General features: G+C 40.7%; 1 protein-coding gene across 2 annotated transcripts in view; it reads right to left on the reverse strand.

Moving 5' to 3' along the window:
- Nucleotides 1-5,407: 5,407 nt before the first annotated feature.
- LRRC49 (leucine rich repeat containing 49) overlaps nt 5,408-24,118 on the reverse strand; it is a 183,011-nt gene continuing 164,300 nt past the window's right edge. Inside the window, exons 14-17 of one of the 2 annotated variants that reach the window (XM_073618836.1) lie at nt 21,843-22,028; nt 19,998-20,107; nt 14,192-14,339; nt 5,408-5,939 (exon numbers count right to left, since the gene is read on the reverse strand). In XM_073618836.1, coding sequence (XP_073474937.1) covers nt 5,736-5,939; nt 14,192-14,339; nt 19,998-20,107; nt 21,843-22,028 — 648 coding nt within the window. In that variant the 3' untranslated portion in view covers nt 5,408-5,735. The remainder of the gene's footprint in view (nt 5,940-14,191; nt 14,340-19,997; nt 20,108-21,842; nt 22,029-24,118) is intronic. The other variant, XM_073618837.1, reaches the window with a different exon arrangement.

Genomic DNA, 24,118 nt, shown 5'->3' on the forward strand with positions numbered 1-24,118 from the left:
GATCGTCGAGGAGAAGGACATGGAAACATTTTTTAAGGATATAAGGGTCCCAACGGTTACTGAAGAGGACAGAGTGGGTATAGATGCGCCAATTACTCTAGCTGAGGTGCAACAGGCTGTGAGCGGGATGGCGAATCAAAAATCTCCAGGACCGGATGGTCTCCCAGTAGAAACCTATAAGCAGTATGGGAAGATTCTCCTGCCAGAGTTGTTGAAAACACTGAACTGGGCTTTACAGGGAGGATGTTTGCCTGTTTCGATGTCTGAAACAGATATTATCCTGCTACATAAAGAAGGGGGTGACCCACTGGACCCGTCGGCATATAGGCCTATATCCCTGCTATGTACAGATGCCAAGATCTTGGCAAGGGTGTTGGCCACTAGGCTTAACAAAGTCATGCATAAACTTATTCACCCGGATCAGACGGGATTCATTTCTCATAGAACCACGAGCATGAACGTCAGGAGGGCTTACCTGAACCTTCAGACCCCGACAGAGAATATGGGATCAAGAGCGGTATTATCGCTGGACATAACCAAGGCCTTTGATAGTTTGGAGTGGCCTTATCTCTGGCGGGTGCTGGAGAAGTTTGGTTTGGGTCCGGTTTTCAGAAGGTGGATAAAAATATTGTATAGGGGCCCAAGTGCAAGGGTTAGGGTCACTAAAGGCCTCTCAGAGAAAATATGCTTAGAAAGGGGAACAAGGCAGGGGTGCCCCCTGTCCCCCCTGCTTTTTGCCCTTGCCATGGAGCCACTAGCAATTCATATAAGGTCCAGCTCAAAGATCGAGGGGTTCGTAAGAAGTATAGGAGAGGAAAGGATTGCCCTGTATGCCGACGATGTCTTACTATTTTTGGGGGATACGGAAGGCTCTCTCAGGCAGGTAATGGATATAATGGAGAAGTTTGGCAAAGTGTCAGGACTGGTGGTGAACTGGAGGAAGTCTGCGCTATTGCCACTAGATACACCCAAGGGCCAGGACCTATCGGGAATTCCATGCCTAAAAGTAGTTTCAAGGATTCGTTACCTGGGTATAAATATGTCAAAAGATCCCAATCAGTACGTTGTAGATAATCTAGTTCCACTACTGGGTAAATTCGAGCGTAAAACTGACATCTGGAGTCGGCTGCCCCTATCCGTAGCAGGAAGAGGCAACTTAATCAAGATGGTTTGGTTGCCCCAACTGTTGTACCTGTTGCACAACTCGCCGGTGTGGGTGAATAAAAAGTGGTTTAAAAAGATAGACTCACTCTTTAGGGAACTGTTGTGGAGGAGAGGGAAGGCCAGGATTGGCCTGCAGAACCTACAGTTGCCAGTTAAAGAAGGAGGAATAGCTCTCCCGCATCCGAGGTGTTACTTTTTGGCGGCACAGTTACAGCATATAAGGGGGGTTATGCTGATAGTGGTTTGTTAACTCTGGAAGCACCCCATAAAACCATAGTGGAGGCACTGGAGGCAGACTCATTACCGGGTAGCGGTCCCACAACTAAGTTAATAATAAGAGTTTGGAAAGCAACTAAGACATTAATGGGTTATGCCGGGTTTACAGAATTCACTCCCCTCTGGCACAACAGAAACTTACAGGAGATTGTGGCTATGGGGGAATTTAAGGAATGGGTGAGGTGGGGTATAAATAGGCTGGCCCAACTGTACCGAGGGAACGTACTGAAAACCTTTGAGGACCTCCAAAAAGAATACAATATTCCAAAACAAACATTTTTTAGATATTTACAAATGAGAGCGGCCCTGGAGGCACAATTTAGGGTAGGTCCCCTAGTTTGGACAGACGCTGTACTGCTACAGAGAGTGATTAGGCCCGGGCAGATGAAGGGCTTCATCTCCAGAATATACACGCAACTACGCAAGGAAGCCATTGTTAGTCCAGAGCACCTTGGCTGCAGGGAGGGGTGGGAGAAGGATGTGGGAAAGTTAACTGATTCACAATGGAGGGAAGTTCTGGAGGTAGGGCAGGAGGTTTCAGTCTCACCTGCACAGAGACTCTCCCACCTAATGTTGCTATATAGAGCATACTATACCCCAAAAAAAACTATTCCGTTTTGGTGTAAGACCCGATGCTAAGTGCCCCAGGTGTGGGGAGGAGGGTGATGTGATACATATGGTATGGAGGTGCCCTAAACTGGTACGGTACTGGTTGGGGGTTGTGGGCCATATCGGAGACAAGTGGGGGATTCTTTTAGAGGCAGATGTCAGACTCTGCATTCTTGGATATAGGGTATGGAGTTTGGAGGAGACAATGGTCAGGGTAGCGGTTTTAAGATGCTTATACCAAGCTCGGAAGCTTATTATGCAAAGATGGCAATCAGCCCTCCCCCCGGCAGTTGATGAGTGGGTTAAAACAATAAACAACGTAATATGGAAGGAGAGAGCCTTATATATCAGAAGAGGGAGCCTTAAAAAGTTTAAAAAGATGTGGAACCCCTGGTTAGTAAGTCTAGGATGTCAGGAATAAAAGGGAGGCCCTGGTTTGGGGAGGGACGGAAGTAAGGGGAAGATGGGAGGGTATGGGGGAAAATAACTACCTGCCGTCCTATGGTACCACACGAGGTTAGCTGCTGGATAGGATATGTAGGTGTAATATTGTATGGAGGGGAAAGGTTGAGGGTCACACGGTCTCTTCTTTAACAGTGTATGTATACTTGAATTTGCGGTTGTTTTTAACATGGTGTATGTAAAGTTAAGATATGTCAATAAAGATTATTTAAGAGAAAAAAAAAAAACAAACATTGCGATCTGACTGTGCAATCTATAAAGTTTAGGTTTTATGTTAAATAGTGCAAAAATTAAAGATATAAAAAATACATTACTTACCCTGTTGGCATTCCATACAGCCCCATACAATTTTCATGAATGCATTCCAGGAAAGTTACACTTTAGGGGTAACATTGCAGGCATACCCAACATTATTGTTTTAAAGGACAACATTTTAAGAGAACAAAAAAAATTCAGCCCCCATCCTGAGCTAAACTGGAATTACCCCCTTGCTTTCCCCATTGATGGTTACTGACTTCTCTGTGACAGCTCCCCTGGGTATTTACCTACTGCAATCACAAAACCTTCTTTGTCCATGCTCTAGCAGTAACTACCCATAAGCTTAACAAAGCTGTATACTCCAGTAGATAATGCAATGAGTACAGCCCATTCAAGTCTATGGGAAGATACTGCACAAGCAATGCTGTTGAGAAGCATGTAAACAACTGGGGATGCCAAACCATCAGGAGTAAGCACATTGGGGAAAGGCGGGGTGTTCTAAGTTATTGGGCTAGGGATGGGTGGCTATTTTTTTTTTTCTTTTTTAAGTTTACTAAATTGGAAGTTTCACTTGATAAGATAACTGCAAAGAGTGTTGCACCTGAAAAGGTTTACCAAAGGAGTGCATTGCTTCTTATTACAACACTGAGAATGATGAAATGATAAAAGCAGATCTTCTCCCCCAGCACTAATTTGTAAGATTTCAGTAAGTATGCCAACAGAATCTCGTCCAATATTTACAGAACAGAAGCAGTCAAGTATATGCAATAAGGTTTGCTAATATCCTTGCAATGTACAGTATCTCACAAAAGTGAATACACCCCTCACATTTTTGTAAATATTTTATTATATCTTTTCATGTGACAACACTGAAGAAATGACACTTTGCTACAATATGAAGTAATGTAAGTTTGCTGTCCCCTTAAAATAACTCAACACACAGCCGTTAATGTCTAAACCGCTGGCAGCAAAAGTGAGTACACCCCTAAGTGAAAATGTCCAATTTGGGCCCAATTAGCAATTTTCCCTCCCTAGTGTCATGTGACTCTAGTACAGTGATAGCGAACCTTGGCACCCCAGATGTTTTGGAACTACATTTCCCATGATGCTCATGCACTCTGCAGTGTAGTTGAGCATCATGGGAAATGTAGTTCCAAAACATCTGGGGTGCCAAGGTTCGCCATCACTGCTCTAGTGTTACAAGGTCTCAGGTGTGAATGGGGAGAAGGTGTGTTAAATTTGGTGTTATCGTTCTCATTCTCTCATACTGGTCACTAGAAGTTCAACATGGCACCTCATGGCAAAGAACTCTCTGAGGATCCGAAAAAAAGAATTGTTACTCTACATAAAGATGGCCTAAGCTATAAGAAGTTTGCCAAGACCCTAAAACTGAGCTGCAGCACGGTGGCCAAGACCATACAGTGGTTTAACAGGACAGGTTCCACTCAGAACAGGCCTCGCCATGGTCGAACAAAGAAGTTGAGTGCACGTGCTTAGCGTCATATCCTGAGGTTGTATTTGGAAAATAGAAGTATGAGTGCTGCCAGCATTGCTGCTGAGGTTGAAGGGGTGGGAGGTCAGCCTGTCGGTGCTCAGACCATACACCGCACACTGCATCAAATTAGTCTGCATGGCTGTCATCCCAGAAGGAAGCCTCTTCTAAAGATGATGCACAAGAAAGCCCACAAACAGTTTGCTGAAACAAGCAGACTAAGGACATGGATTACTGCAACCATGTCCTGTGGTCTAACGAGACCAAGATAAACTTATTTGGTTCAGATGGTGTCAAGCGTGTGTGGTGGCAAACAGGTGAGGAGTACAAAGACAAGTATGTCTTGCCTACAGTCAAGCATGGTGGTGGTAGTGTCATGGTCTGGGGCTGCATGGGTGCTGCTGGCACTGGGGAGCTACAGTTCATTGAGGGAACCATGAATACCAACATGTACTGTGACATACTGAACAGAGCATGATCCCCTCCCTTCGGAGACTGGGCCGCAGGGCAGTATTCCAACATGATAACAACCCCAAACACACCTCCAAGATGACCACTGCCTTGCTAAAGAAGCTGAGGGTAAAGGTGATGGACTGGCCAAGCATGTCTCCAGACCTAAACCCTATTGAGCATCTGTGGGGCATCCTCAAATGGAAGGTGGAGGAGCGAAAGGTCTCTAACATCCACCAGCTCTGTGATGTCATCATGGAGGAGTGGAAGAGGACTCCAGTGGCAATCTGTGAAGCTCTGGTGAACTCCATGCCCAAGAGGGTTACGGCAGTGCTGGAAAATAATGGTGGCCACACAAAATATTGACACTTTAAGCCCAATTTGGACATTTTCCCTTAGGGGTGTACTCACTTTTGTTCCCAGCGGTTTAGACATTAATAGCTGTGTGTTGAGTTATTTTGAGGGGACAGCAAATTTACACTGTTATACAAGTTGTACACTCACTACTTTACATTGTAGTAAACTGTAATTTCTTCAGTGTTGTCACATGAAAAGATATAATAAAATATTTACAAAAATGTGAGGGGTGTATTCACTTTTGTGAGATACTGTACATTGCAAGGATATTAGCAAACCTGTATGTAGGTGACCCTGAGGGGTTCCATTCTAAATGCCCAAAATTATTTAGAACCCCAATTACAAAAGCAATTTTATTTTATTTTAAACAAACTCTTCAGAGAAGCAAATTACACTGAAAAGTGACTTTTCGTTTGACAGATTGGCCATAGTGTTGTAGCAATGTATCCTCCCACATATTTAGTGATGGAAGACATTTGAAGATCATGGCTTCTTTGTGATATACAATTCTGCTTGCTATTAACAGCTTAAAGTCCCAAATACAGGGCTTGGTGGTCTTCCATACTGCCAAAAAGAGGGAGGTAGACAATTCAGGACATGAACAGAAGAACAAGCGGGTCTACATAGGAACAGTCAATATTACTGTTTGGTGAATATGAAATATTGGCTATTTTTGCTCAGAGATCCTCTGCAAGCACTGTTTCATATAGGAGTTCTTATCACGGATCTCAATCACTGCATCTCTGACAATCTCAATGAACATTTGTGGCCACAACTTTTGTAAAGATTCATTTTTCAAATTGATGTCAGTTGCTTCATTCACAAGGTCCTTTACATAGGAATTGCAGAAAGCTTTCTTCTCTGTAGTTTCCTGTAAGAGAAACATTGAGATACTGTAAGTGAAAGAAAGAAGTGAAAATGGAAGCCAGTAAATCAACATAATAGCTAGTCAACTAGTATTATTATAAAGAGGTCAGCAATGGCTCCCATATTTATTTAGGGAAAGGTGTATATTAATGGTTGAATTTAAAGTTTAGATTGAGTGTAAGGGTCAGTGACTGACTGAATCATTTTCAGGTGTAATAAATATTTTATGGGTGTGATATGTGTGCTAAAATATGCAGTAAAATTTACTGCTGACAACAACAAGTAGAGTTCTCAAATGTAACATTCGCCTTTACCATCTGCTGGTCATTCCAGAGCACTGCACCTCAATTTTTATGCAGTGCACATCTGTCCCAGTAGAAGTGCCTAAATTGTTTTCTGGGCATTCAGCCTGTGTCTGTCTTTTTGCACCTAGATAACATAATTGCCTGTAAAGCTAAATGCATTCACTGAATATTAAGAAGACGTTTGGTCTCCGCACTGCGCTACAAGTCACCAACAGCCTGCACCCTTTCAACACTGACACGCCCCCCTCAGACCAGCAATGGAATATAGAGGAGACTATGGTTTTTATGTGACTGTTGGATAAAATAGAAAAAAAAAAAAAAAAAAAGGTAATCAAGTTTTATTTTGGGAAGCATATAGAGCACACACATTAATTGCTTTACAAAAAAAGTGCTTTAGGTGCAGCACATTCATTTTCAAGTGTCCTCCAGTAAGTAATGCAGAGTATATTGCCTGGTAAACTGATGGGTGTGTCCTCTAGTAGTAAAACTGTCTATGAAATACTGTGTGAATGTGAAAATAAAAACAACAAAGCTAAAATAAATGACAGGTCAAAATACTTTCAAATACATTTTTAATTTAATCTTGGAATAATTATTAAGAAATTATATTGGAGTCTTTTTTAAAAATAAACCTTCCAGATGTATTTTTTAGAGCCCTTTTTAAAAGACCACAGTCCTGCCTAAAACAAGGCACCACAAGGCATCTGCTTTTACATTAATCACTTTTGTGTGCGGTTTCAGTGCTAGATGAGATTCATGCTGTCAATGTGGACTTATTTACTTCAACTTCTCTGCTCACCCTCTGGCTCACTAGCTAATGGCCATTAACAGTAGCCTTTTTGAAAAACAGAATAGTAGGTAGCAGGGCTTTTTTTCTTAGAAAATAAGTGCAGGAACTCAACCACAACCCCCCAAAACCCTTCTCCCCCAACACACACACCCTTCAAACGCATCAAATAGTGGGCGTGGTCAAATTTCACTAACAGTGGGAGGGTCCTAAAGGGGCATTAAATACTAGGAGTGTATTACATACAGAGTGCAGAGTTGGGGGGGGGGGGTCCTCACAGATTTCAGGGGTGCACTACACTCAGAGTGCAGAGTTCAACCTTCTTCCACAGCTGCTTACCTCTACATCACACTTTCACCCTTCTTCAGCTCTGACCTCTGCATGCAACCTCCCCTCCTCTCTAAAAGCTTCACCATCTTCAACATGTCTTACTTTTGTTTCAGTTTTAAACTGAAGCATCCAGTCGAATCTAGTACTTCCCGGCTCCTCCTCTCTCACTTGCAGGGACATCATCCAGTGGGGTGTTGGCATCCACAATGCACCCCAGGCATCTGCATCTCCCTGCCTCAATGGGAGCCACTCAGGAGATTATATCTGTGAAAGACAAGCTATCACTGGTAAACACAGAAGCTGGATTTCTGTGTTTCCAAGTGATAGTGGTGAGCAGGTAGCAGAGGGCCTGAACCAGAGGTAGTGAAAGGAAGTTCCAGCTGAAAAAAAAGCCCTGGTAGGCAGGCAGGTTTTAGTACTGGAGAGCTTGGAGGAGAGCCACACCAGCAATAACAGTGCTCATTCTTTTTTTTTTGTACAGTGGGTGGAACGCAGGCTAATCTTCAAACTCAAAGTAGTCAAGCCCCTAGTTTTAGAGCTCCCCCGGGATTGGAAGAGTTTACAAACAAGGGTTTTCAGGTTATAGTGTTATAGTGCCTGCTTTTAAACAAGACTCTTTGTTTAAACTTTTAGCTGTTTTAATGTTTTAAAACTAAGTGTAATTTCACTTCTTGACAGTTTAATATTAGAACAAATAATACACATTTCAAAAATCACCTGGAATATGTTTCCCTAAACATTCCTCAAATTTAACAATCTGATAATGGGAAGTTATTTTATACTAAATAAAAAACCATTAGACAGTGAAGAAAAGTAAATGGAGGATTTGTTTTGTTCCTGCCTAAAAGCATTAGATCATAGCTTGGATCATCCATAGTGAGCGTGAGAATTAAGATGAAAAATACACAAAATCCTTTCCAACAAATTATTATGGGAAAAGTTTTTTTTTCCCTTTCACAAATAAACTCAACTGGGGATCCTCATTAACTGGGCTTTTTGTGACAAATCATATTTACTTTGCTGTTTTATTGCTGATATGAAACAGGACTTAGCAGATTTTTACAAGTCCTTGAAAATTCTATGAAGTTAGTTGCACAGCCAACTACGATATACTCTAGCAAAGAAATAAAATAGGAGATGTGAAACTAGACAAAGCAGGGATATGCTGATGTGTTCTAAATTCCTTAAAAGGGTTAGTTTACCTTTTCAGAAAAAATGAAAAGGTGATTACCCTATGCACCCCTCCCCCTCAACCCCAAAGGTCCACCTTCGTAGGTGATTAGAGCCTACGCAGCCGATGTAGCATGCCGGGGATTTAAAATCCCTGCTCTTTCCCCCCTTCTGTCTGTAAGGCTTGAATTAGAGCAATTCTGATTGTTCAAAGTGGTCACATGCAAGCACTTGCCAATCAGAAACGCTCTGATCCATCTCAGAAGCCATACAAAAAGAAGGGGGAAAAGAGTGGGGGTTTAAAATCGACAGCTAATCACCCATGAAGGTAAGTGCAACAGAGACTGGGGGTGTGGGAGAGGGCGTAGAATGTTGGAGTGCCTTTTATTTTTTATGAGAAGTTGAACTTACACTTTAGACCAGGGGTGTCCAACCTTTTGACCTTTCTGGGCCACATTGGACGAAGAGGAATTGTCTTGGGCCACACATAAAATACACTAACAATAAGGATAGCTGATGAGCAGAAAAAATTGTGGAGATCAGTTAACAATCACGGATATAGATAATGATATATATAATATACCTATATGAGTAATAAAACTATTTTTTTTTTTAATATTTTTTATTATAAAAGTAAAGGAGGGCAACATAAAACTAGTGCGATATTTGACATTGTTTTTAACTAACATATCAATATCTGGTTTAATGAACGTAGTAGCAATTCTCAATGAACTCTTAAGGTGCTCATCAGATATTTTAGTTCTAATTTTACCCTTTTTGTGCTTCAGTTGATCACGAATATAGGTGCTGTTGACAAACTGATGACATGAATAAAGTGTGATTGCGAAGACTGGGATATTTTTCTTTTGGAAGATAAAACTTATAAAGCTCCAGTAAAGAGACACTATCAAATTTTACTTCGGCTGCGTGTGTTCGCTAAGTGTAAACACATTTTTTTCAAAAAATCCCCCCCCCCAAAAAAATCTAAATTTTTAAGAAAGTTTACGATTTTGTGTTGGGCCGCATTCATAGCCGTCTTGCACTGTATGGGGCCCATGGGCCACAGGTTGGACACCCCTGCTTTAGACTTAAAGTTTAGTTCCATTTTAAACAATTAGAGAGACATTTAGGAGGGTGGGGGAGCATGGCCAAGGGTATAAAAATAGATGTAAACCCCCAGCTGAGTGAACTCTAGTTTGTTAAAGCATTGTACATCTTAACACAAGAAAATTCACACTCTGAAACCATAGCGCTCAGGGGTACTTGAGAAGCCAAATATATCATGTAGGATAACATCATCAGGTCTCTTGTACGATGGGATCATTCTGCCAATGCTGCCCTTGTGAGACCAGGGAATCTTGAAAAATAGACAAACAAAACAAAGGATGCAAAAGCCTAGTGCATTATCGTCTTTATTTATTTGATAAAAACAAATGCGTGCATACTCACAAAAGCCAAGAAATAAAAGCATTGTATAAAACCCAAGAGCCAGGTGTAGTAACTCAGGATTCTTACATATGACAAACTAGCACTTCAAGGGACTTGATCTCTTCTTCAGAGCAAATGGAGGAAGAGGCATGTCCCTCAAAATGCATCAGTGGTAGTTTGTTATGCACGTGAGGATCTTGAGTGTTACCACTTCTGGCCCCCATGGGTTTTGTACAATGCTTTAATACCTTGGCTTTTGTGTGTATACACGCATTTATTTTTATCCAATAAACAAAAAGGGTAGTGCACTAGGCCTTTGCGTCCTTTGTTTTGTTTAATTGTGCATCTTAAACAAGTGGCTTGGTTATAGATTACTTGTTTTCATTTTTTTCATCCATTGTTGCATCTCAGTTCTAAAAACTCCTGCAGCCAGATTTCAAGCCACGTTCTGTCTACCTACACTTTAGCGATGACTGTATGGCATTTTCAGGGCTTGTTTTCTTTATAGTGACAACAGTGGCCCTTTTCTGTTTAATGTGTGGTGAAACTGCCACTTGTAGTCTTCATCTGATGTTTGTGCGACAGGGTGACAACACAAGAGCATAGTGAGGAGGCAGGGGCAGAGCACGGTCACCCTATAACAGGAAATGCCTGAACAAGGACCTTCATGGCAGGATCTCCAAGTATTGTTTTAGTAAAAAAGGCAAATCTAAAAACAATGAGAAATGTTCTAAAGCTAGATTAACATGCTGAAGAATATTTGACAGATATGTTTTTGCCCCTTTGCCTTGACCTAGTCAATCCCACCCTCCTTTTTCACAGATGCATACTCATCAAGATCTGACATCTGCGGCCTTCATTGTTTGTTTATATCCAGTGGTAAAAGGTTCCCTCTCCTGGCCACGTCTGCTCAGCACAGCCCTATAGTATTCTAGGAGTCTTGTCTACCTTTGTCTCCTAGGCGGGAGATGGCATTATAGATGTTTATGAGGCTGTCCTGTATAGGCTCGGCAAGGAGAGAGGAGCCTTTCACCGCCTATTGTAAACAACGGCAGCCATGCCCATTGGGCCTCAGTAACTATACATCTGTGGACATCTTGTCTGAAAAGTGCACTTATTTTTAAAGCTTATATGAGATTTTAGTGTTTGGGTTTAAATATACTTCATAAACCCAATCAAGCCTAAACATATCTTCAGCTGTAATGGGCAAATCTTGTGGGGCCCCGATCCCAGGGTACATGACCTAAACCAAGCATCAAGTCATCTGACATAAGCCTAATTTTGACCTAATAGTATCACAATATGCTAATATACATTCAAAGAAAGTGCTAAAGCTATTTCAAACACGTTTTATATTATTTTAGCTCATCAGCTGTTTCTGTTTAGGGAAAATAGACTGCAGTGCCCTTTCAAAGATATTAGTCAGGAAGTCAACTGCATGCACAAATTTCCCTCAATGAAGAACTAATTTCTATAGAACTAGACATTGTTCAGGTTTCCTTATTCAGAAGAGACTGTTTACACATGGTTATGTGGTTGATGTTAGCATGTACCTTTTAGTATTATTACACTGTATCAAGTTCTCTCTGACACAATGCAGACAAATACACAATGTTCCTGTGCCTTCATAGAGTTATTTGTATATAATTTACCTTTGTGTTGAGTGTTTATGCGTTTTCTTTCCAGTCCCTTTTCCTTTATGTATGCATTCTCTATCCTCACTTAACCCTGATCATGCCTCTATTCATTACTTAATACAATATTCTTTGAGAATGTAGACTAGGTTTTATAACAGACAACCAGGACCACCTAGTTCAAAAGGTTTGCAAAGCTCTCTTTTATAATAAGTTGATCTTACTTTATCCCATTCCTTATTTAATCGACTACAAATTTTTGTATTTTGAATAGCCTATTTACATTGCACAAAATGTATATTGTTTTTTTATACAGTAAAGAGAATGGAAAATATCCAATTCTCATGCTGAGTGGCCGACCTCCTGTGTTCAGAATGCATCAGGCCAGCCACTCAGCATGGGACCCGAAAGCTGGTGGAGATCACTGGAGTGGTGTTTACTTCAGTAATTTCCAGCTTCCAAGGGGGGTCAGCCAGGTATATATACATAGTTACATTGGTCCAAACTAGACCAATTTAACTATGTAAAAATATACCATACCTGGAATTCATCACCTGGAATTGATGCTGTCTGTGCCATCACTTGGGAGACTTCCTCCTTTGAAGACGTCCTGCCTATTTAAGAGGAGAGACATAACAGGAAGAGAAGATCTCACAGCTGTGCATTAGGGATGAGCTCGATGTTCGAGTCGAACGTAAGTTCGACTTGAACATCGGGTGTTCGCCTGTTCGCCAAACAGCGAATATTATGGGGCGTTCGTGGGAAATTCAAGCACCACAGAACGCCCCATAATGCACTGAGAGATCGCAGTGCATTGCTGTATGATTGGCCAAAGCATGCACCTGACCTGCATGCTTTGGCCAATCACAGTTTGCTTGGCTGAGAGAGCCATAATTAGCCAAAGGCAGGGAGCCTTTGGCCAATCATGGCTCAGGGGGACTAAGTCCACGCCCCACACTATATAAGGCTGCTTACATAGCGACAGTGTATTGTGTGTGGACGGAGATAGATTGAGCTAGATTAGGCAGACAGAATAGTTTGTGGCGTGCAGGCAGCGACCTGCCAGGTTGCATGCTCTGATAATGGTCTGGTATGGATTTTGGGGGGACTCCCATTCTGTTTTTTTTTTTCATTTTGGCGCGGGGTTCCCCTTAAAATCCATACCAGACCTGAAGAGCCTGGTATGATTTTTTATGTATATTGCTGGGATCCGGCAATATATTACAGCTGCAAGCAATTTTAAATGACATTTTTTACTTTAGAAATGTAATTTTGCTGCGGCACAGTAAAACACATGAGAAAGATGCACCACTTTACAGGCAGACTAAGGGGACCCCCCAGGCACGATATTTAAATGAATATTTAATTTTTATTGTTTCACTTTGACATTACCATGTTTTTATTTTGCCGTGTCCCCATTATGGAGATTCACACTCTCTATTTGTGCAGTGGAAATAAAAGAAAATCCAAAATTGGGGGTTTTCTCCAGAAAAGTAATAGAGGCAAACTGTGCTAATGGGGACACTAGTTCTACTGACCTGGGAGAGGGGGGAGCCGAGGGATTCCCATAATTTGCAGGGATTTCCTGTCTCTTCCTGTTTTGGTTATAGGCAGGAAGTAATGGTAAATCTCATCAATAGGACACAGATGGCAAAAAAATCTGATAGGGGTTATAACCCTCCCTTACTCTTTTCAAAAATGTAAAAAAAGTTCTACTTTAAAGTAGCAGGTTTTCTTGAAAGTGCACTGCTAATGCTTAGCTTCCCACTGCTATGTTCACCCACTGGAGCTCTGAGTAAAAAGAACCATATAAGTTCAGTGTTAAAGCCTACACGGTCTTTGGACCTTACCCCTGCCCCCACATGACAGTGGTTGGGATTGGCCACTGGCTGTTCAGGTATTGAGTACTGCATAGTGAGATGAAGAGGAGAGGGTAACCTGCTTCTCCATACCTAGAAAGATTTGGTGTTTTACAATCTTCCAGCTGGCAAATGGGTCAGGCAACGACACTGTAGGTGGTGGTCTATTAGGTATACTTGTTACTAACCCCTGAATGGAAGTGCTATGATTTTTTTTTTAACTAAGGGAGTTGTAAAGGCTATTTTTTTTAATTAAAGGAGTTGTAAAGGCAGAAGGTTTTTATCTTAATGCATTCTATGCATTAAGGTAAAAAGCCTTCTGTGTGTAGCAGATTCCCAGCACCCACTAATTACTTACCTGAGCCCCATCTCTGTCCAGGGATGTCCATCGGCTGTCCATGACTCTCCCCCCTGATTGGCTCCCGCGGCTGTCAATCAAAGTCAGTTAGCCAATCAGGGGAGAGAGGTGGTGGGGCCGAACGGCAGCTCCATGTCTGAATGGACACGTGGAGCTGCAGCTTTGCTTGGGTGCCCCCACAGCAAGCTCCTTGCTGTGGGGGGCACTCGACAGGAGGGAGGGGCCAGGAGCACCGAAGAGGGACCCGAGAAGAGGAGGATCCAGGCTGCTCTGTGCAAAACCAACTGCACAAAGGAGGTAAGTATAACATGTTTGTAAAGTCTTGTTTTAAAAAAAAAATAAATAAATAACAATCACTTTAAGATATATTAATTCAACTAATTACCTCCAACTTCTCACTTAGTAGATCCTGTGGAATGTATTGTAATGTTGCTCTGCTTGGCGTCTCCACTCTCGTGCTGTCATTACTTTCTTCATTAACAAGCGGACTCTTCTTTGTCTTTCCTTCCCCGAGTTGGTGAAATGTTTTTTTCCTAAATAAGTTGTATAAATATTGTAAAACAAAATATACAGGGGATCATTTAGGGATAGAACTGACATGTATCTTTAAAATAAAAATAATTAAAAAATTAATATGGTCAGCTATGCAAGTATTAATCCTAGCATACTTGGGACATGTAAGAGTTAAAGGAACTCTGTCATGAATGGATGTCAAGCTAATCCCTTGCTTTCTTAGTTACCCAGATCAAACTGTCACTTTTGTTCAAGGTCAAAGACCCCAGAGACTGCCAAGCAATTAGCATTTTCAGAAGAAGGTCAGCCCCCTTGTAATAGTAATAACATTAAAGTGTTTGTTAACCCAACAAAAAATTAATAAAGATCCTGTTCCTATAAAGCATGTTATACAGCATCCCCCGATGAAGATACGTCATTTCCCTTGTATCGACACGCGTAGGGGAGGGGCTTGGATGGTGCAGGAGAGAGCTGGTCTGTCGCAAGGAGTAGGAGCACACAACCTCAGCTACAGCTCAGTGCGATTAAGGCATGTTATAGAGCGGTGCACTAACACACCAGCCCCATGTGAGTACCCTATAATAGGGTTTTGTTTGCATAAATTAAAAACTTTAATGGTATCACACTATGGAGTTTCTTTTTGATATTTATATGTGTGAGGAGGCAACATCATTGAGCAGTTTGGGACCTTGCAACCTAACATGGAATCCTTTTAAGGTGATTCACAAGCGTGTATTGACCAAACTTAATTGTGAGGTCACACGCTCTGAGGTGAGCGGCTATTACCTTGGGGTGGGGAGCACCTGAGTGAGATCACTGCAAAAAATCGTTACATTCACAGTCACATATCAAGTCACGTTTATTATCTATTTTATCTTTTTAATAAGGACGTTATTATTTTAAAAAACTGATCTTTTATGGTCAGAGTGTCACGGACTCATATGCACTTGAGCACTTTATGGATCACTTTTGTGTCACACTATATGTTATGTATAAAATTTTATGATGTGTGTGTATATTCACGTTTTATGATGTGGAAAGTTGCATGGTGACATCGGTCGCTTATATATTATTACAGTCCATGATTGGTGTCTTTTCATAGGTATATTATTCCAGTCAATTATTAGTGTCTGTTCATTTGCATTTGCTGCAGTTATAGCAGATTAATAAGGGGATAGCGCAGCACATGATTTATTTTCTCTTATACAGCACAGTGCTTGTGCTGTTTAATTTGGCCCCCTGTATTACCTGAAATACCTGGCTGATTCTGCCAGTTGCTACCCTCCCCCCTGTACGCTGACCACGATATATCAGGGCTGCTGAGCCCCGACACCGCTGTGTAAACAAGGTATATAAAGCATTATTTTTATAAAGCAAAGTCACAGGGGGCCATTACCGTAAAAAACTGAGAGGAAAATGTAGTTACCTTGGTGAGTTAACAACCACTTAAAAAAAAAAAAAAAAAAAGTTTCATTTAAAGTGTTACGAAAAACCTTTAGCCCCCACCTCCCACTCATGAACACAAACACACACATGCATAGGTAAAAAATTATTACATAATACATATTAGGGATCACATATGATTAGCTGAATCCTAGGGTGAGAGCCATAATTCTAGGGCCATTATTTAAATTTAATGCTAAAATGAGGACCTATAATGGTTTTAAAACGTCCGGTTAAACATTTTGGGTATCATAGTTTGATGCCATTTTGAAGCCACACACAAACGGAAAATTAAACAGAAAATTAAACCCACAACAGTAAAATTAGTTTGTATATGCAGTAAAGCATGTTTGTTATACTCACTGTGGAACCTAAGGGGTTAAATTCTCTGCATTTTGTAAAAAGGCTGTTTGATCCGGTAATCTCTGATCCTCCCCTTCAACAGTCCCCAATCCATATGCTGATAGTACAGAGCCCTGGGGGGCACTTTGCACATGCTCAGTTTGGTGTGTATTGCTAGAGAGCTTTTATTTTTTCTTGGGAGGGTGCATGTGATCGGCACAGGGCCAATCAGCACTGTCCAGACAGAGAGTCAGGGGTCCTGCAGTCTCATAGGACAGTCAGAATGGAATGAAAACTCCTCTCACAAGCTTTAACCAGACACTGATAGAAGTCATAAGACTGCTATATACTGCTGATGAGAAAAGGTATTTACCAGTTTATATTTACTAAAATAAATGCATTCCCATGTTCTGTGTACTGCGGGAGACCAGATATAGTGAATGCAGGTTCTGGGTTTAGTAGCGCTTTAAGTCTTGACATCTTTGGTATCTATTTACTTTACTCAATCTCATCAGTTATACACTACAGAAAGTGTGGATATTTCATTGTAGATTTGTGTGCATTCATTTGAATGTATAATTACTGAAAATGTAGATTTGATAAATGTTTGCACTAATATCGTGCAACATAAAAATTGCAACTTCCATCATTTTATTTTATGGGTTCTCTGCTTTCAGAAAATGTATATGTTTTGTGGCCTTTGGTGTGTGAAAAAAAAATAATAATAAATATAATTTGGCTCGAGCAGCAAAAGGATTAAAGCACATTTCCCTTAAAGCGGAGTTCCACTGGCATATTACATTTTTTTCTCTAAAGGCATCTGTCAGTATCATCTTAATGTAATGCTACAATCACTAATCTCATTAATAGCGCCGCTATATTTCTTATTTTATTTATAAAACTAACCTTATATTTCTCTCTGTAGCGCTGTTCCATCTTGCTTGTGGGTATGTGAAGCCCACTAGGATACTCTTCCGCATACGGTGCTTCTGAATAACCAGCATGCACCGCCGGATCTCGTGCAGGAAACTTCTCTGTTCCCATCACAAGGGGCGTCGTCGTAGGAAATGCCCGCCTCGTTATGGCAACCAAGGTAACCTCGCGAAGATGAGAATCGGCAATGCCCCCTGACTCCTGGGAACCATGACAAACCTCTCCCTGGAGCCAGTGCGCAGTCGGATATTGCACACATAGCCACGGGTGGGAGACACAGGAAGTGCTGAAGAATGCCTTATAATCAAGGTAAAGACAGTGGGGAAAATAAAAAAAATGCCTATTGCAGTGAGTCTGGCAAGGTCTGAAGCGGGTGATGTGGCGATCGAAAAGTGGGTGGAACTCTGCTTTAGGATTAAAGTTCTGTAAAGGCAAAACTTGTTTTAAAATGTTTGAGTATAGTAGAGTATGGAAGGGTTAGACAACATCCTAGGTTTTCCTCTCACTTCTTGCATCTCCAATACAGAAAGTGAAGGGAAATCTCCTAAGCAGAACACAGACAGGGAAAAATAACCCCATATGAATCAACAAAATGTAAAGCTGAACCCTGGGATAAGCAAATATTGTCTAGATGCAAGAGTATTGTCCCTTGAACCTTGGTGTCCTTTGTGTCTTTCTTCTAGATCAGTGCAGTAATTCAGTGTGAAACTTTGCACATGCGTAGGAACTTCCTGTAATAAAGACCAGTCAATGCTGCCCTCTCTCTCTGTGCATCAATGCTGCCCTCTCTCCCTGTGCAGGGTGACTGGTCTTTTTCCTGCATCTTCCTGTAGTTTTCTGCAGGCAGCCTGTAGTGGGTAGGGTCTGCTAGGCCTTCTCCGCAGCTCTGCTCTTAGCACAGTAATGAGGTCACTGCTACTTTTACATGATAATATCTAGGTTTGCAAAGGCATTTTGCACAAAGTGGATTTTATATCCTTTGTGGCTATCGAGGAATATATTTAAAATTAACATTTTGGTACCTGGAATTCAGCTTTAAGATTTTATATATGTTTTTATGCCTCTTTTGTAACCCAGAGTGAGGAGGGGGGGTTTCTTTCAGACCCCTAAACATGTTGGTTGTTCTGTGTTGTCTCCTTGTGAGCAAATGTCAATAATAAAAGAGTCGGGACTCTCCAACCTTTTGTTTGGGGCTCTTTTAGTAATTTTCCATGTGAATGTTCAGAGCTGGGCTGCCAGAAACACCATGCCTTATCACAATTTGATTGATCTACTGATGGTTTTAATTCAGTGCCTCATTTTCACTTGTTTCAAGAAAAATAACCAGATAGTTTTTTCAAGATCTGCATGCCATCTGTGACAAACATGGGTTTTTGGTTAAAAAAATAAAAAAATAAAACCCCTGAGCTACAGCAAGCATTTGCAAACCACTCTCCAAGCTTCCATTAGTGTGCCTGAATCCCTTTAAAAGCATCCTTTAGCTCCAGCCTGGGAGAGCTGAGTCAGATCTTAATAGGAATGCTGGCTGTTGCTTAATACAAACTATTAGGAGGTTTCAGCAAACTTACAAGCTGCTTAAAGCCTACTAAAGAATGCTGAAGCCAGACAAAAGCCAATTTAAAATGATAGCAATTAAGATATTGTATGTGTTCAAAACTTTGAACTGGAGCTGAACAGTGCTTTGAATGTTTCAAGAAAGTTGAAATTAAAAAAAAAAAAAAAGAGAGAAATTGTAGACTTTACCATTACCATTAGAGACAAGAAAAATATTTACTTAAAATAATTAAATACATCATTAAAAAGACATGGTTCCTAAAATAATCCTAAAATATCACACAATGTTATAACATAGACACATAGCTACTCAAACTGTCCATTCCCAAAGGGAAGAGTGCTTGTCGCCAACACTCTCCTAATGCAGTTTTACAATTTTTACTTCCAGTATATAAAAAATTACGGTATATTAGAAATAGAGGATGCAACGTCCATTTTTGCTTCTGTGTCTGCCCAGGGGCTAGCGCCATCCATTTGGTTGCTGCATATTTTCAGACGCGCCGCATGTTAACCTATCAATGTATTCTAAGTAAACATGAATTCCGGTAACCCTGATTATGTTAAAATTGCATATCCATGATAAACATTGTGTTTCTACTGAAGGATGTTTTACTATATTCAGTTTGTTATATCCTGAAGAAGTGGATTTTATCGGTTTATACACATCGACCAGTGGGAGGACGCTCCACCATGGGCTATGACTCCGTTACTTATACCTCAATCATATACTGGAAATAAAAATAATGAAACTGCATTAGAATGTTGTTGGGGCTAAGCATTACTCCCTTTGGGAACAGATCAGAAGCGGTCGGTCCATTAGGGGCGCAGCCCCCCTAGTTTGCATGCAGGGATGCATACAGGGCGCCGGACTTGTACGCTTTTTTTTTGTTGAGCTCTGGGTGCCGAGTACTGCACACAGAACCCACCCACTTATGACAATAGAGAATCAATATTCACTATTGTCTTCTGGCTTCTCCTCCAGGTCAATCAGGACAGGAGGTGGATTGGGTGGTCTGGGAGGAGAAGCCGAGGAAGCCGTAGAGAGGCTGAGTGCGGGGGGCCGTGCCGTGGAGGGGTGAGTGCGGACCTTGGGGGGTTTGCCGCCCCCCCCCCCCAAAAAAAAGTTTAGCACCAGCCGCCACTGGAACGGACAGTTTGTAGCTATGTATCTATGCTATAACAGTTTGATGAGTAGCTATGTATCTATGTTAACATTTAATATTTTGTGATATTTTTAGGATCATTTAGGATCCATGTATTTTTAATTATGTCCCCTTATGGAACCTTTAAAGTTACAGATGTGGTACTTGGTTGATCCCCTCTTGTATCAAGAAAGTTTAAACTTACTGAAAGCTTTGCAAATGTTTCCCATACGCATTGGTTAATTAATACAGCATATACTGTACCTGGTATCTCCAAGCAGTGCAGTGAGCCTATACTGCGGTAGCTCTGATGATGCAATGCAGGCAAGGATTCCAAAAAGCCTCTCAGACATAATGACATCATTCTGAGTGACCTGTCAAAGAACACAATAAACATTTTGCAGTTGAAAACAGAGTAATCAGATTAACGGTAAATCATTACTACCTTCTGAAAAAGAAGCGATAACCATCTCATCAACACAACAAATTCTGAACAGTGGGAAAGTGACATTTCATGAAGATGATAGATTTTTTTCATCGATGTATAAATAAATTATTAGGAATGAGGTTTTAGCTTTGCAATTTCAAGTAGGTTTAACAAAAAAATTTAGGCTTAAAGTTGAAGTTCACCTTTTCGCCATAAATTAAAATGTGAACTAACTCCAAACATCTTGGCCATCCCTCCAGACACTGCTTCACATAGAGCCATTATGCCCCATACTGCCAATGTATCAGTCTCTACGCCGCAATACACAGAGTGAGTATCACTCATAATGCTCACAATAGCAAGCGCTCATTGGCCAGCGTGACCATGTGACCACACTGACCAACGAGAAGTGCTTCTTTTTTCTGGCACACCATAAAAAAGAAGCCTCAGATGTGCTTCTCATTGGTTAGCATGGTCACATGGCTGTGCTGACCAACGAGAAGCACTTTTTTCTTCTGCACACCTTGCTGGAAGAAGAAGCCACAGATATGCTTCTCATTGGTCAGCTCAGATATGTGGCTGTGCTGACCAATGAGCACTTGCCATTGCAAGCATAATGATGGATACTCACTCCAGAGCTAGGTATTGTGGTGTACAGATGCTACACCATGTGACATGTATGTGACATCATCGCTGTCATGTGCAATGGGGTCTGGAAGGGTGGTCAGGATAATTGGAGTTAGTTCACCTTTTTCATTTTTTGTGAAAAGGTGAACTTACTCAGAGCAGTTTTTGTGTTTTTTGCATACATTTAAAAAATAATTTTAGCCCTGAGGACTGCATAAAGCCCCCAAAGCATTATATATTTTCTGAAAGCAGACACCCTAGAGAATAAAATAGTGGTATTTCCATTTCTTTAAAGTTATATATTAGTGCAAAGGTCTAGAAAACACAACATTTCTGCAAGAAATACACTTGTATAGGGCATACAAATGCAATATATTACAACATTTTTTGTTAAAATATAAGGTTGCACGAAATAGATAGATACCCAATATGTCAAACCTTAAAATTGTGTGTGCCCGTGAAATAAACAATATTTCGTTCAGAACAATATATTTTTCACAGTCGACACTTTAAAAGCCCCTACAGGTTGTCAGTTTAGAGTTACCCAGGAGATCTGGTGATAAAAATGTCTCTCTCACTCTAGCATGCACATCGATATGTAACACGTATAGAGCAATCAACATTTTTGTGCATAGGCGCCCCCCGGCATGTGCATTTATGCTCGTATGTATGTGTATAATTGGGGGGGAGTGGGGGGCCTCATAAATATTTGAGAGCTGGGGGATATTATGTGCTTGGATGTAACTTTAACTTTTTACAATTTTTTTACTTAACGTTTTTTTTTTTGTCATCACATAGGGGACAAAAATGCAATGATTTTTTGGTGACAGGTTCTATTTAATGAGACACCAGTGGTATAAAAATGTCCACATAGTAAGTCTGAAGCCCGCTTTTGACAGTTGTCACTAGTTTTCCCTCTGTGAGATTCCCCTTTAACCCCTGTTCTAAAAAATTCACTTCTAGTGAATAAGTAGCACTTTATTTGTATTTAAAATGTAGTACTTTATACACTTTTTTGATAATAATCATAAAACCATTTGTATGAGCCTCCTTACCTCATTATCATTGATTTTCTGGATGTTGAAGTGGTTCAGTCTAAAAAGAGCATAATACTTCCAAAGAGAAAAGTTAACTACAGGGTTTCCCTGAGGATCCACAGTCAACTGATCAAGTCGACGCAGCTGAGCTAATGCATTGAATTGATTCAAGGTAGTTAGATTTGTTTCTTTAAATTTAAGGTGCTGAAAATGAAGATTCAAATGACTAATTAATATACCCATAGCTACAGTTATTAAATAATAAACATAGACATTACTTGTAATCTGGTATGATGATACAATAAATTATTTTAGGCCACTTCAATATATAAAAAATACAATATAGGGAAATAGAAGATCCACCTGCACATTAAAACACACAAATGTCCTATGTTCACCAATGAGGTTTTTTTTAGGGATCAGGAAGATGGCTCCATCAGTTTTTAAACTGCAGAATGTATATCAGCAGCCCACCCTGGGCAGCCAGCGCCCTTCTCTCCAAAGCTCAGTTTTGTAGGTGTGATCCCTTTACATCCTATTATACAACGCAGAATTACTGGTCCTGCATTGTATGTGAAGAACTCAGTGTGACCAATGGACAGAACACCAAAGGGAAGAGACTTCAGGGAGCCAGAGAGGTGAAAGCCTATGAGAGTGAAGGATATGCGATGTAAAACTGCATTTAAAAAGGTACCCTAAACAAAAACAAGCATTTAACACTTGCACTGTGGCCCTTTGCAAGGTTAGTTTTTAATTTTTCCCAAGAGTTCAGCTTTAATCTGACTTTATAATAAAGTCACCAGTGAAAGCAACATTTGACAATTTGTGGCCAAGCAGGGTCCCCGACATTGCCATTACTTGGTTTACAATAGAACCAGATTAAGCAAAAGATGTGCTGGTAATATGCAATATTATATTATATAATATAGAGTGTATTAAGCAAATATCACGTCTAAAAGAAACCATGAACAGTTCCACTAAGGGTCTACAACATACAGTAGCTAAAAATGCAATATGGTGTTCAGAAAGATCTTATATTTAAAGTGTAAATTCACCTTTACAGCAAATCTGTAAGGTGACCTTACACTGGACCCCCTTCCCATCCCGTGGGGCCCGCTGTACTGTAGTCCCATGATCCTGCTCTATCAGGGACTGGAACGCTGCTTCACCGGTGTGGGAATTTGAAATCCTCCTGGCTTTCTCTCCTCTGCTCCCATGTGACAGTGCTGACCAATTAGAATGACTCTTGTGTGTACATGCTGAGAGGTACAGAAAAGAGATTATTAAAGGGGGGGATTTCAAATCCCTGGACTGATGAAGTGGCTTTCTGATCCCTGACAGGGCAGGATCAAGGGACTACAGTACAGCAAGGAGGGGGTCCAGTGTAAAGTCACCTAACAGATTTTCTGTAAAAGGTGAACTTACACTTTAAGGATAAATACAACATGAAAACCCCAGCACTTGGGGTCACAGGCAGCTTCCATCTTCAGGAAAATTATCAGGCATCCTCCCCACAATCTTTCTAATCTGTAATCCTTGGTGTCACAGGAAACTGCAATTCTAAAATCTCTGCATCCACTGGATCCCCTCAGTCCACTGCTTTTCTAGTGTTTGCACTATTTAAACACATACCTAATCCAGCAGAACAAAATGTTGTTAGTAATTATGAGTAACGCGGAAAGAAGACATTTTCTTCGACCTTAGTTGCATTATAATTGTGCACCTCCAATAAAGATTCCTCTACTGGTATCTGCAACATTTTCATACAATTATGAAAAGAAAAAGTGGGTAAAGGTTTCTTAAATGCAATACATAAACTAGGAATATGGCATAAATCTATTGTGTAATCTGTGTACTATAGTGTATACAGAGACCAGAAAAGCCAACTGTATATAAATGCACCATTATAATACAGCCATGACCCTTGATGGTTCCTCATGGTTTCACTGCTTTACTCATAATTACTGACAACATTCTTTTCTTCTTTTGGCTGGATTATGCATGCATTTCAACTGTGCAAACATTAGATAAAACTTGACCAGAGGGAGTCATAGATGCAGAAGTTTCCAGGAAGCCTGGGGACATAAACTTCCCAACGTGCACTGGAAGGTAGCAAGTTGCATACGCTGCTTGTAACATTTTACAGCATTTGTTAGGATGAAATTGAATAATTTGTGGCTATACTGATGGGTCATATTCATTGTTTAGGTCTGCTTTAGAGTACATGCAGCAAAGCTTATGCATAGTACGAATAAGCTTGTTTATCAAGAGTAGAGTGCAAACTGGCGCAAGAT

This window comes from Aquarana catesbeiana, linkage group LG03 (genome assembly GCF_042186555.1).
Source record: "Aquarana catesbeiana isolate 2022-GZ linkage group LG03, ASM4218655v1, whole genome shotgun sequence".
NCBI lineage: Eukaryota > Metazoa > Chordata > Amphibia > Anura > Ranidae > Aquarana > Aquarana catesbeiana.